Raw genomic sequence first — 12,959 nt, forward strand, 5'->3', positions numbered from 1 at the left:
CAAATTATTTCTGTCAATAATTTCTGCAACTCTAGTGATTATTTTCCCTGTAAGACCATTTTATTTTTGTCTGGCAAGCTTCTATTGTGTCTGAAGGTGGCAGTCGACAGTGAAACCTGTTGGTGGATTCTGTGCTGTGAGTTTAGACTCCAAACTAAATAATTTCCCCCGAATTGATTCCTGCAGTTTAAATGCAGCAAACAGTGAAGTTAGTGTAAAGAGTTTTATTGGGAAAGTTGCTGGAGCCACAAGCGTCCACAGTCTAGGCAAGGCTGACTTTTGTTGAAGAGAAAAAGCAGCGCGCTCGACCTCTGCACCCGAACCGAGCGCTGCCTTAACCGCGACCTTCATAGCAGTTTTATAAAGAAATCCAACAAGTTTTCCAGGTCGCATAATCGCTACACTCTTGCTGATAGAGTGGTCTAAAAATACTCAACCGCTGTTGGAATCACATAAGGTGATGAGTCTGACACCAGGTCTCCCCGCTGTCAGATTCACAGCACATGCAGCTCTAATGGCGGGTTAATTCTCTCCCCTATCAGCATCATGACAAGTTTCTTTTTTTGAGTGATGATTCCAATCTTCTCATCGACCGAGCTAGACATCCTTATTTTCCACAGCAAATACAAATCTCCTCAGTTCCAGTTCGGCAAAGTTGGCCGCAAACACAACTTTCTCTTCATTTACCTCCGTCAGACTCCTCTCTGGCCTGTTTGTGAGGATTCTGCTGCCAGTGAATAGTAGCAGATTGCCCAAAGCCCCCGCTGAAATGATTGACTAACCACCGCGAGTTACAGAGACTGCTTGAAAACCACCAGTCAATAGTCAATCACCCGTGGTTCTCTCTACCATGGCGCTTAGGATATTGCCAAAGGTGAGGTGTGTGAGCGTGTGTGCACGTTTGTTATTCCGGAAGCGCAGAGTCGGCAGGTATAAAAGAGAGAAGCTCAGGACAGAGATAAAGGCAGTCACTGCAATACCCCCCAACATAATGAAGAGAAGAGCATAGCGCACTTTTTCTGTGTTTATTTCCAATGGATTAAACTGACAGTTGGAAAAACAATGAAATACTTACATAACCGGCTTTTGTTCTTTCCCAATAATCAGTGGAGGAAACAGCATCATGGAACATAATGAACATCTGTGGTTCTGCACAGACCTTTGCTCACAACACTCCTTTAATAGACCGCTCTCACAAAACCGCTGTTCAGCTAATGGTGAGTTGCCACTTTAAGCACAAATTCATCACATCAAACCCAAAAGCGGTTGGATTACCACACCCAAAAAGTGCCAACAGCGTCATCCCACATCTACGTCTATTTCCAGATTTCTCCTCTCAGGCGCTGGTGAAAACACCCCAGGTTCCTTGCCACCTCCCAGAATTTCTATAAATACCAGTACTTTTTCCAAAATGACTCTAAAAACGATGTGTTTTCTCTCAATTTCTGAAAAACAAATGAGCTCCAAAGATGTCCTGCAGAAAGTCCCTTAATATAAGGCCCTGGAGCCTCCTTAGCAACACTGCCAAGCTTGAATTACACTTAAAATGCCTTGAAAATAGACAATCAGGCATTGATTTTGAGTTAGAATTTACAATATGTGCATTAGTAACAGGACAGCCTTGCAATCCGATTGTGTTTCTCCTTTAATAGACAGTGATATAAACCACAGACCATCTGACTGTACATGTTTGCAATTTATAAGCAGGCAGAGACGACACTGACGGATCAGCTCTCATCTGCGAGCTGCAGACTTATTAGTCTTGACACTTGCTCCACTAGGCTGGGAAATAAAATCAATAAAGTGGATACAAAATAAAATACAGGCGCTGTTAATTTCCATCCAAGGAGCTGATAGAAAAAGCTGATATGAAAGCTGGATGGTCCAGGCTGGCTGCTGCTGTTGGACACTTGTGGTGCTAAAAAATTAGCGAACAAACCTGCCCCAGCTCGGTTAGAATATTCCCTGTAAGGGCCGTCAAAGGCCTCTCTCTGCATATTTACCTGACGCTAAATAAATGCCCCAAAACCCATTTAACACTTGTCATCTTCCTGTTCCACTTCTCCCTGACCACTGTTCAGTCCAGTGGGTTCTAATTTGGTCACAGCTGCATCACATTTTGCCCAGCGCAGAGACATGAAAGCACTTTTGTTCAGTGCAGTGTGTCATCGGCTTCACTCTGCTCTTCTTCCTCCCTTTTTTTGATGGAGATCTCACATCTCAAAGTCCCTCTTCCATAAATTTCTCCCCGCTGTCCTTTTTTCTCCACTCCACTTTCATGTCCTTCCTCTCAAACTCCTCTGTTCTGCATCCTCATCGGCCCTCTGGGTGAAACTAATCAACGGTGGGTCCTTACCCAACGTTCTTTGTGCCTCTTTCTCCGCTGTCACTGTTCACTGTTTTTCTCCGCAGTCACAAAGCCATTGTTCCCATTTTCTGACTCACCTGGTTGGCTTTCACTTTGTCTTCAGGTCTTAAATACACATCCACACACACTTGTACTTCTGTCATTGTGATGCCTTTAATAGACATGAGCTCCTTGCCTGAACCCTGACCCTGACCTTAACCCATTTCTACCCTAACCTTCAACCACGTCTTATGGACAGTCTATTGAGAACCATAAAGGTGTCTTTAGTGGTGGGTCTAAATCACCCCAGCGCAGGACAGGTAATTAAATGCTAAACGCTAGTATATGTGAATAAATACTGACGTCCAACAAAACTGACATGCCAAGTTGTTCCTCTTTTCCCAAGCCACTTTCTTCTCTTCTTCTGCAGATATTATTCCCAAATGAAAGCCACTATAACGAGAGTTCCAGCCCGATCTCTCATTTTTTTTTAGCTTTTGCGGTGTAGAAGGTTCATACACTCTGTTGACGTCGCATATTGACCTATGTCCGAGCCTGCGATTCATAAAGCGGTTATCGTACAGCCGGTACACATCCAACTTGATCGTATACCATAGCTGAGGAGATCCACGGCACCTCGATTGTCCCACAATAGCCTTATAATTGCTAAAATTGCATATTGAATACCAACCAAAAACGGTAAAATAGCCTTTTGATGCTGTGAGGACCAGCCAAAATGTCCTCACTTTCCAAAACAATGATGAATATTTCGGTACTCAATATAGAGGAAGTACAAGAAAACACACACAGCAGCAGATTAATCACCTCCAGTAATACAGAGAAGCTGGTTTGTTTTCAGCAGTGACAGAAAGAATAAAAGAAAAACCTCCTGAATATCCACAGTTCCATCCTCCGGGGACCAGAAGCGCTGCACTAGAACCTCAACAACAGTCGGTATTTGTTCTGTGCACACTTTGTAACGAACACACAAACTATAAAGCTATTGTGTTTTTCAGCATGTTCTGAATTGCCACATATAGAAATTCAAATACCAAAGAGTCTACAGACGCTGCCAGATGAATAACTATGGACTGTCGTCAAGGCCAGACGACAACCAGAGATTTATCTAACTCTGGGTGGATGTGGGCTACATATGATGTTTGACCATGTTTTTGCCTCCCGTACCATGTGTTTAACGCTAATTACGCAAGTTTTTTGGATCAGACCCTGTTTTTTTCCCCGGCTGTATTCTGTCTCCACACCAGGCTTCGACAAGCTGCTCGTTCTCTATCTAATACACTGGAAATTTGAAGCTTGCTGGGTTTCATCTAACTCTCCCAGGGAGCTTTAGTACCACCACAGGCCATCACATTCCTACCCCGCGTCCTTACTTGGACACCCTCTGTATTTATAAAATCGCAATTTCGCAAGAAGGTGCGAAGCGGCAGGCGTTCGGCTCTGTTTGTCGCCTCGGAATGTCAGCGGAAATGAAGAGGGAAGAGTTTCCCGTCGCTGAGAAATTAGACTACATCTGTTTCTCCGGAGCTGTTGCGCCGCCCGGAGCGCAAACAAGACAGACATTTAGGATTTTTTAAATAAATTTCAGTGTGTTTTTCTCCTTAAGAGGAAATTAAAACTCATCTGTCAGCTCTTACAAGTGTTGTTGTTTCGTCATTAATGCTTTTATTGTCATCCTTGGCTACCAGGCTACCACTGTTATTAGCCTCGTCCTGATTTTCCCTTTGGTTGTAATAGGTGCTCTGCTGATGCATTTGAATGAACAATTTAATAAAAGGATAGAAAAGGAATTTGAAAAAGTAAAGACAGCCACTATGGAGACTAAATGGAATATGTGTCCCCACAAATAATCTATTTCCCAGTGCGTCAGTTCCAGGATGATAAAGTCAAGATGTTTGGATCTGAGAACTGGATGGAGAGATCTCCCGCGATAATGCCATCAACAAGGAAGCACTGTCTCGTTTCAGGGGTTTCTGATTCCCTACTGCTGTCAGATCAGATGTAATCTGCTGCCTGCTCTGGTTTCTCCAACTCAATTAGTCTCCCATGATGCACAGACTGACCTATAGCGTGTATCTTTGGGTCAGCGAAACCTTTAATCATATCAGTGGAGAAAGAACAGTTGTTCTCAGTCTTATCAGGTTTGTCTGTCCACTCTTGTCCACAGACAATTTTCCTTCCTTGCATTTGTTCTGGAAACAGAATATTTCTGTAGTCGGATGTACCTTTATTCCCTCCGCCGTCTCTTATGCTTAACTCCGTTTGGAGGCTCACAGATGTCCTCCACTGCTGCCTTATTTGTTTTGGATAAACGCAGGACCTTGAGCAAGAAATTGAATCTGCCATCCACGAGTAAACAAGCAGCTAGCTTCTATTAGATATAACAGAACCACTGGCCAAATACAAGCGGGCACCGACCTGAATAATGTCCAGTTTGCAATAAACTTCCTCTAATTTGGATTCTACCATGTCCTAATGTGTAAGTGACTCTATTAAAGGCCATTTACTTTTATTTCCATTCTCATTTGCCATAATTTTATCCCCCCTCTCTGCTTTTTCTGTTCTTCCAGGATTCCTGCATCTCAAAATGAGAAACATTTCAGGTGTAAATTTACCAAATCTCCACTTTTCGTTCTCCTCGTCCAGCCGAGCTGAATCCTGCTGTTCACTGCAGTACTTTATGTCTCTTATGTTAGCGTGATATGAGACTCCAAGTATGAATAATGTCTTCCCTCGTGGTTCTCTGGCTCTCTGTGATCTAGTCTACTCCACTCTCAGTAGAGTCCCGTGTTCGGTAGTCATCAGTCTCTGTCACAGATATTGAGCAGAAAAGTAGATTGGAATGAAAATAAGGAAAGGCAGGTTTCAGTTCTTTTGCATATTCACAGTTGTATGTCACAGAAACTGTATGATCTTTTGCATGAATCCGGATTTTAATGCTAACAGAAGATCACGAAATAAAAAAGGTTCTCCAATTAATTGAGTAAACTTAATTTTACCTTAATCTTGTGGCCTGAACGTGGGTGTATGCAGCCCAAAAGTTTACTTAGGAAGTTTAATCTAGAATTTGTGGGTTTCTGAATTCATTCCTTCAAGCCCTCCATGTTGTTAAGTGCAGGAGATACGTCAGCGTTGCCGCGGCGCCCCTCCCCCTTTCCTCCCCATCCATTTGCAGCTTTCTTCAAGAAATGAGGCACACGTTTGTCTTAGTAATATCTGTAAATGCACTGGGGGTTGAGAGGCAACAAATGGGATTAGAAATGTTCAAGATTTCCCCTTTTGAAGGAGTTTTGTCATCCATTGCTCTCGGTGATGTTTTGCAAAGAAACTTTTCAACGGCAAACAAGCCATGTGAGGTTAAATGAAAGTCATTTTTTCTGTCACCCCAAGACTTCCATTAGCTGTCCTGCCAGCTGAAGAAGGGATAAAAAAAGCCAGCACATTCATCACAAACAAAGGCACGACATCGACGCAGCTGAAGAGTTTCCTCTTTTCGTTCCGTCGTCCACACGCTCGCAGAGTCTCAGCTCAGAGGCAACGGCCGCAACCTTCGGGTTACTGCACGAAGACAAATGATGTAAATGGCGTTTCCTCTCCTGTCCCTCCTCTTTCCGCAGTCAACAAGCACAAGCCGTGGATCGAGACATCTTACCATGGCGTGATCACAGAGAACATGGACACGGTCCTGCTGGACCCGCCGCTGGTCGCTCTGGATAAGGACGCTCCGGTCCCTTACGCTGGTAGGAAAAACGAGTGCATGCCGACACGTGCCAGCACATTCACAGACAACACAGAAACGAGAACACAAATTGTTTGACCCTGAAATTAAATTTGCTGTATATAACCTCTATTAACTGACAATTGATGCGCTCGCTTCACAACCTTTCAGGCCAGACAAAATCCTCCATTCATGAGAAGTGAGTGTCTGGTCTTATTCTATTCTGTCTGCGCCGAGATGGGAGCTTTAACTGAAATGGTTTTGACGGGCTCCTTTTACATAACCACGAAGGCACAGTCTTATCGTACAGCGGCCCGCCAACGTTTCAGACGCTGATTGTTTTTCCCCCAACAACAGCCGGAATAAAACAGCCATCACACAGGTACAGCTGTGCTGACACCGAGACGGGAAGCTGCTATAATTGGAAAAAAGAGTTCGGAGACCAAGAGGCTTTTTGGCAGCTAACACTTAATAGCTCATTAAAGCAAAATGGCTGCTATTAATCCAAGCGCTGACAACCATGTAAAACGGATACTCAGCTATTTTTCTCCTGTCTGAACCCCCCTTTTTTGTGAATTATTTGTTTCAAGGCAGTAATTATAATTTATAATAGGGAGGCACATCCCCCTCAGTATTTAAATATGCTCGATTTCAAGGTTAGAAGCATGTCCTTTAAAGGACGGATTAACTGAGCCTCGCTAACTGTAGGTGAAATATTTTGATGATAATAATACATTAATTAAGCGATAGTAGTATATAAAACAGCAACTGTGAAGCAGAGAAGGTAGAATGATGCCTGCACAAGCAAGAGAAGAACTTTAAATCAGATGTTTGTTTTTTCTTCTTTCCTTCTTTGTTTTCTCCGGTGATTAACACTTTGCTCGGCTGCCTCGTGAAGGTCAAGCAGGGTGAAATATTGCTGGCGGGTAAAAGTGCAGAGCTATCGTTTGGCTGCCGACTCTCCTTGTTTTTCAGGATACGCACTCTAATGAATGAGACCCATAGAATCGCTACCAAGGAGATGCTGAGAAATGGCCATCAAAAGAGCAGCTCTGTCCCCATTTATCTTCTTTTGCAATGGTCTGCTGCTACAGCTCCGTCCCTTTGTTGCTTCCTCTGAAAATCTTTATTCTAATTTATTCCTCCCTTTGTGTCTTTTTGTCAGCGCGGTGACTCGGTATTTCTTTAACTGCCCGACTGTCCTTTTTTACCTCTCCCCACCCTGAGCCCCTGTCCAGGCGATGACACCGCCCTGGCTTTGTTTCATCGTCTTTCTCCACATTAGCTGGAGAACGAGTACGAAAACAGGCTTTCTGAGCTCTCTGCTTTTCCATTTTTGCACCTTCTCCCTTCCATTCAGCTCATCTTCACTTTTTTATGAAGGAACTTCATCTATTTCAAATAGAAATGTCCTCCCATTCTCTTTCCGTTGTGTAAATTAGCTACAGTCCGCCTAACTTGCGCAGAGGTGCGGCTTGCGCTCAATCAACTTAGCATGAGCAATGATGACAGTGGATCAGAGGACGACGGTTTCATTTGCTTATTCTTTATCTGGAGCCAACAGTCAGCAGAAACAGATTTTCCCCATTAATCACGCTACCTGAATAATGCGCGGCAGCGTGTTGTTTGGTCTGCTGCACTCGCACAGTCTCAGAGGACAAATGCAAGCGATGAATTGGAATGAGACGAGGAACGTGTTTATAAAAGTTAGTCATGTAACCAAAATGAAAGACCGCCCTTGAATACGGCTGCCGCACAGTCGAGAGCACCGAGGCCTACAGCCAGCCTGTGCAATATCGATGTAACCGGCGAAATAATCAGAAAACAACCATTACGGAGGTATTGTTCCTTCTCGTTGTACAGCTTTGTATAAAATATTAGCTTCTCTTTTGCTATTTCTGTCTGCTGAAAATGCACCATGTTGAAGATGACAAGAGGACAACTTTAAAGGATTTTAATGAAGCGATTACAAAGAGCCCCGCACAAAAAGAATAGAAATCATCGAATAAACTTCAATTCACTGGCAGCAACTGTTTGAAAGTGAGACCACATGAAGGTGAGAAAAGCAGAAAGGCTAATTAAAACTGTGGGATCCAATAATGCAGGGAAACTGGCACTCTGGAACACTTGAAAGGTTGTAAGAAGAGAGGAAAATAGGGGGGGGGAGAGAGAGAGAGAAAGGACCAAGCAAAGAGAAGAAGGATGTGCAGTGAGCGAGCAAGTGGATGAGTGAAGAGGTGAGGAAGGTAGATGATATTACAGATCAAAGAATGAAAAGACATGAGTGATCAAACCGTGCAGCTGCCTGTCTGACTCACTTTCCGGCTTTCTCTCCCTTTTTCTTTTTGTGTGTGTGTGTGTAAAGGTGTGGGTGTAAAGGTGTGTAAAGGTGTATTGTTGTGAGGTAACAGTGAGGTATTTCTGCAACATGAATCATGTGCAAAACATCAAAGATTGTCTATGGCCAGAGGACTCACACCCACCTGCAAGCCTGGCCTCTCTCTCTCCCTCCCTGTTTCTCTCTCTCTCCCTCCCCCTCAGATTTTAATAAATCCTTTCAGATTTTCAATAAACTCATGATCGTGTTTAGTTTCTCTCAGAACTATTAACGTTAATCCTTTGTAAATAGCAGCTCTGCTTTGCGTTCTTTTTCTCTATATATATCTCAGCTGGGGCGGCCTAAAACCAAACGCAGAAGCCCTCCCCTTCACTTCACACACGAGACGATAGACTCGCAACTGTAATTCTTGTTTTCTATTCAGAACAGGAGAGTGTCTTTCACGGACACTGATTTCACCCCACCTTGCCTTAGGACATGAAGTTCAGTGCTCTGCCTCCTTACCCCTTCTCTCTCTCCGTGTTTGCTCCCTGCAGGGCAGACACGTTCCACTCTCTCCCTCTCCTTCAGTCTTAATAATCCTTGTTTTTGTTCACCTTTCACCCCCCCCCCCCCCCCCCCCCCCCCCCCCTCCTTTTTCAGTCCTCTATCCTAACAAAATTGCCAGCTCTGTTAGAAATGCTAAATATATATGTTGAGCAAGCACGGGGGGAGGACTTAAAAGCCTTTTCCCCCTTTCGTTCTTCATCGGTCCGTCACTTCCTGACAGATGGCATTGATTTCCACTTGAGTTCTCTGTTTCTTTGTGTGTAATGCATAGCTGTTTTGTTTTATATCACCAGAACAGTTTCTTGCAACACCCCATAAATTCTAATTCCCGTCTGCTGTGCAGATGTGGGGAGCCGGCACGAATTACCTGAACATGTGTATTTCCGCTACAGCGGCCAGGTGGTGTTAATGCGTTTGTGCATCAACCCGTGACTGTGATATACGCCGAAATACATGAAATGTGCAGTGAATACAGCCGTGCACTAATTCATTGATTATATATGGTCTTCCAGTCCTGTTCTCTCTGGTTTGACAGGGTTTCACTGTTCTGACAGGCCAATTAGACAGCAATTTGCATATCTCCCTCAGTCCATTTACCTTGTTCACGTGAGCAGAAAATAGGATAATCTGGCTTTGGGACCTGGACGTGACATCAGCCATGAATCATACAGGCTAACCTTGTTCCCATTATCCACGAGCCCTCCCACCTACAGTATTTCCGATATGGGTTTCGACTCACTGCTGCGCACAGTCTCAGCCCTCCACCTCGTTTCTGCCAGCTCTGTCCTCATTACCGTCATCTTCTCTAATGATGCCGCTATCACCACCAGTTTTCACATTTGTTGGAGTATTGTTTCTGGCTCAGATGATGCTACTTCTGCCTCCCCCCACCCCAACCCCATCCCTGCCTACCATCATTATACCTCGTGTCTCACTGTTTATCACAACAGCTGGTTGTCAGTATGTTTTTCGTCTGACTGCTTCTGTCTCACCTGGATGCGCAGCTTTGAGGCTGCCGTGCTGGACAGAAGCTTCTGGAGTGTCATCCATCCCATAGCTTATCGACCAGCGGTTAGGTTTGGCCAATCTCAAAATAGCCCGTGCATCTAGTGCCATTCCACCTCCTTACTGTTCATTTTTCTACTGGTGCTTTCCTCAGGTCAGTTATCGCTCCCTGCTCTCCTGGTCAGTCCTCCAATTGATGCTGTTTAATAAATTAGATTCCATCCTTGCGGTCCAATCTAGTCCTAATTAAGCGGCAAACCGCGGAAACACGGGCGTAGCCTCGCTGTAGCGCCTGAGCTGCTAGACATGGGCCTCTTGGGTCAATTATTACAGTGTAATGATGGTAATAGCCTAATCACCAGCCTATTCCATCTTTTATGTCTCTCGCAATGGGCAATAAACTATCAGAGAAGTGACTGATCAGAGGGCGGCGCAGGGCATCCACGAACCACTCCCACGTCCTCACAGTCCTAAATTAAGCTTCGTAAGCATGCAGACGGTCATACATGTTGGTCTAAAAAAGACCTCTACTTTCACTATGGCACAACAAGTGTGTGCATTCCTGCCACCACCTGGTGTGGAACGTGCTTTCAGACTTTTCTTTACTTCATTTTGCCATTTAAGTTTCCATCATCTGGGTGATTTGCGCTGTCGTGGAGACAGAGAGACAGAAAAACGGGTTGAATCTCGATCCGCAAACGGCCCTGCATTTTACCGTTCTTCCATTTTTACCAACGTCTGTTTGGGATCAGGAGGCTTCCATTTGACCGTCAGCGTGGGGACACAGCCCCTCAACATGGTCCCGCAGGATCCGGCTTGAGTGACGCAAGTAAAGATTCCGCACGTCTCCGCCCGCTAACACGTCTTCTTTCAGCTATCAGCAGACAAAAATTAGTAGTGCATGCTTAGAAGTGCTGAAAAGTGTGAAAGGCAATTCCAAAGTGACAGAGTAATAGATGGGAGCGCTGAGGGCCATCAGTCAAGCCCTGAGCAGAACTAAGTCAGAGTTCCAGCCAACATATACTCAGAAACTCTATGTAACCACAGATAAATATGGCAGCAATCTGTTCATGGCTGCACTTCTGCTTCCATCTAAATATTTCTTTAGTCCAGATAACAAGTACAGACATTCTAATTATAGCAAATAGGTCAAAGAGGAGTAAAAATGTGTTCTCACATGAAACAAACGCTTCATATCACTGATGTTTTCAAATCCACCGTCCTAATATAATCAGCTGGGATCAAATGTGACTCATTACCGCAGCCAGAGGGTTGCAAACGAGTGCTCCCAGTCCTGATTCATGCCAGACAACTGCTCACATTTCCCAAACTGGCTGCAGGTTCCCCAGGAAAGACACCCAAGAGCTCAAAATTGGCATTCTGAGAATGAAATGTTCTCGTAGGGAGCTGTGGAATAATGAGCACCGGCTTTGTGGTGGAATATTTTCTATACAGTTTTAAATTCTGCAGGGAGCTATGAGGTTAAGCCAGGATGTGATCTCGCTTAAAACGCCTAAATAAGATCGAGCTGCAGTCTTTCAGTGTGACTTTGGTCTTCTAATTTTGACATTTGTGTGTGTTGAATGTTGAATCTTTCCCTCGTTTATTTGGATTCTTGTTTTGGAGTTTTCACACGCGTTCTAAATGAGTATTGAGATCAAATCTTAAATCCCGCCTCCTCTGAGTGCGTTTCCTCTGTCCCATTATCAGTTGTTTTTTTTATTGTGTCATTCGGTACAAATCCTTTCAAAAAGGACAATCAAAGCGAATTAGAGAAAAATTGCTTATGTGCATTTAATCTTTAATGCTTGATTGTGTGTCTCCACATTGTGTTAGTGCGAAACAGCATGAAAACGGCATTAAAACCCCACTGTGGCGAAGCTACTGATTATTCCTCAGAGCATGAAACAAGTAAGGGACATGTTGAAAAAGTAGCAGCAAGGTGATCAATGCATCTTATCAATTAGGTCAGTTGTCCTTTAGGTTAAAGGTAAAGTAGCTGGAGGAAAGAGCTGATAAGGTAAAGCCAGAGAGCAGCGTGAGGAGGGGCGGGAGGCTAAATAACACCAAGGGCAGTTTGGGATAAGAAATAAAATTGTTTAGAATTTGGGTTATTTGATAAGTAAGACGTCGACAGTGTAGATTTCTTCTGTGAGAGGAGCATTTCTTCATCTCCCCCCAAAAATCCGAGATCTGAAGTTAAATATCAGTTCTTTCCTGCCCTTCTATGACCTTTCGGTGACCTTTCGGTGACCTTTCGGTGACCTTTCGGTCATTTGGCGCTCTCACTAGCAGGCTTGTTGCTCAGAGGTTGAGGATCCGTCAGTTCTCAGGCTTGTCAGAAACCTTCCACCTCGATATCGTATCCCGCTGTCTCAGAGTAAAACTGCTTCTCTTCTTATCGTAAAGGTCCCTTTTTTCAGATTGTGATTTCTGTTCCGCTCCCTTCTGGCTCTTGTTTCAGAAATCTATTGTTCCTGCTTTCAGATTTAAATGGCGTGACGAGTAGTGACAGTCTGGGGATTCTTCTTCTCTTTTAATTTTTTTAGTTTTGGAGGTATTAAACATCGATTGTCTTCTGATTAGTGCCTCCACAACTGTAAAACATTATTATTAAACTGTATTGATGCAGTTGTGTTACTGATGTTTAATTACTTTAACTTAATGTTTATTTAATGTATTTTGAGGCCTTCCATTACGTATATCTCTCTTTATCCCTCTCTGGGACCAACATACACCCACCCACAGCCACACACACATACACACACACAGGCTTTCTTTCTTTGACATTAACACTTCAAGAGGGGGCTTTATGACTGCACATGAATGTCTGAACAGGGAATCATTACACATAATTAGGTCAGAGGTCACGCCTCCATTTCTTTAAATGAACTTGAAAGTTCGGCTTCACTGTGTGGGGTTATGACAGCGAAATCTTAAATCCCATAAAGCAAAAGGACAAAACCTTTAACAGCATTTAGTTC

At 43.9% G+C, this 12,959-nt stretch overlaps 1 protein-coding gene across 2 annotated transcripts in view; it reads left to right on the forward strand.

Annotated features, from left to right (window-relative positions):
• Positions 1-12,959, forward strand: part of clstn2a (calsyntenin 2a) — a 67,545-nt gene that overhangs the window by 25,699 nt on the left and 28,887 nt on the right. For both annotated transcript variants that reach the window (XM_029830854.1, XM_029830855.1), the window contains exon 2: positions 5,983-6,105. In XM_029830854.1, the coding sequence (XP_029686714.1) occupies positions 5,983-6,105 (123 nt within the window). The remainder of the gene's footprint in view (positions 1-5,982; positions 6,106-12,959) is intronic.

This window comes from Takifugu rubripes, chromosome 22 (genome assembly GCF_901000725.2).
Source record: "Takifugu rubripes chromosome 22, fTakRub1.2, whole genome shotgun sequence".
Lineage (NCBI taxonomy): Eukaryota > Metazoa > Chordata > Actinopteri > Tetraodontiformes > Tetraodontidae > Takifugu > Takifugu rubripes.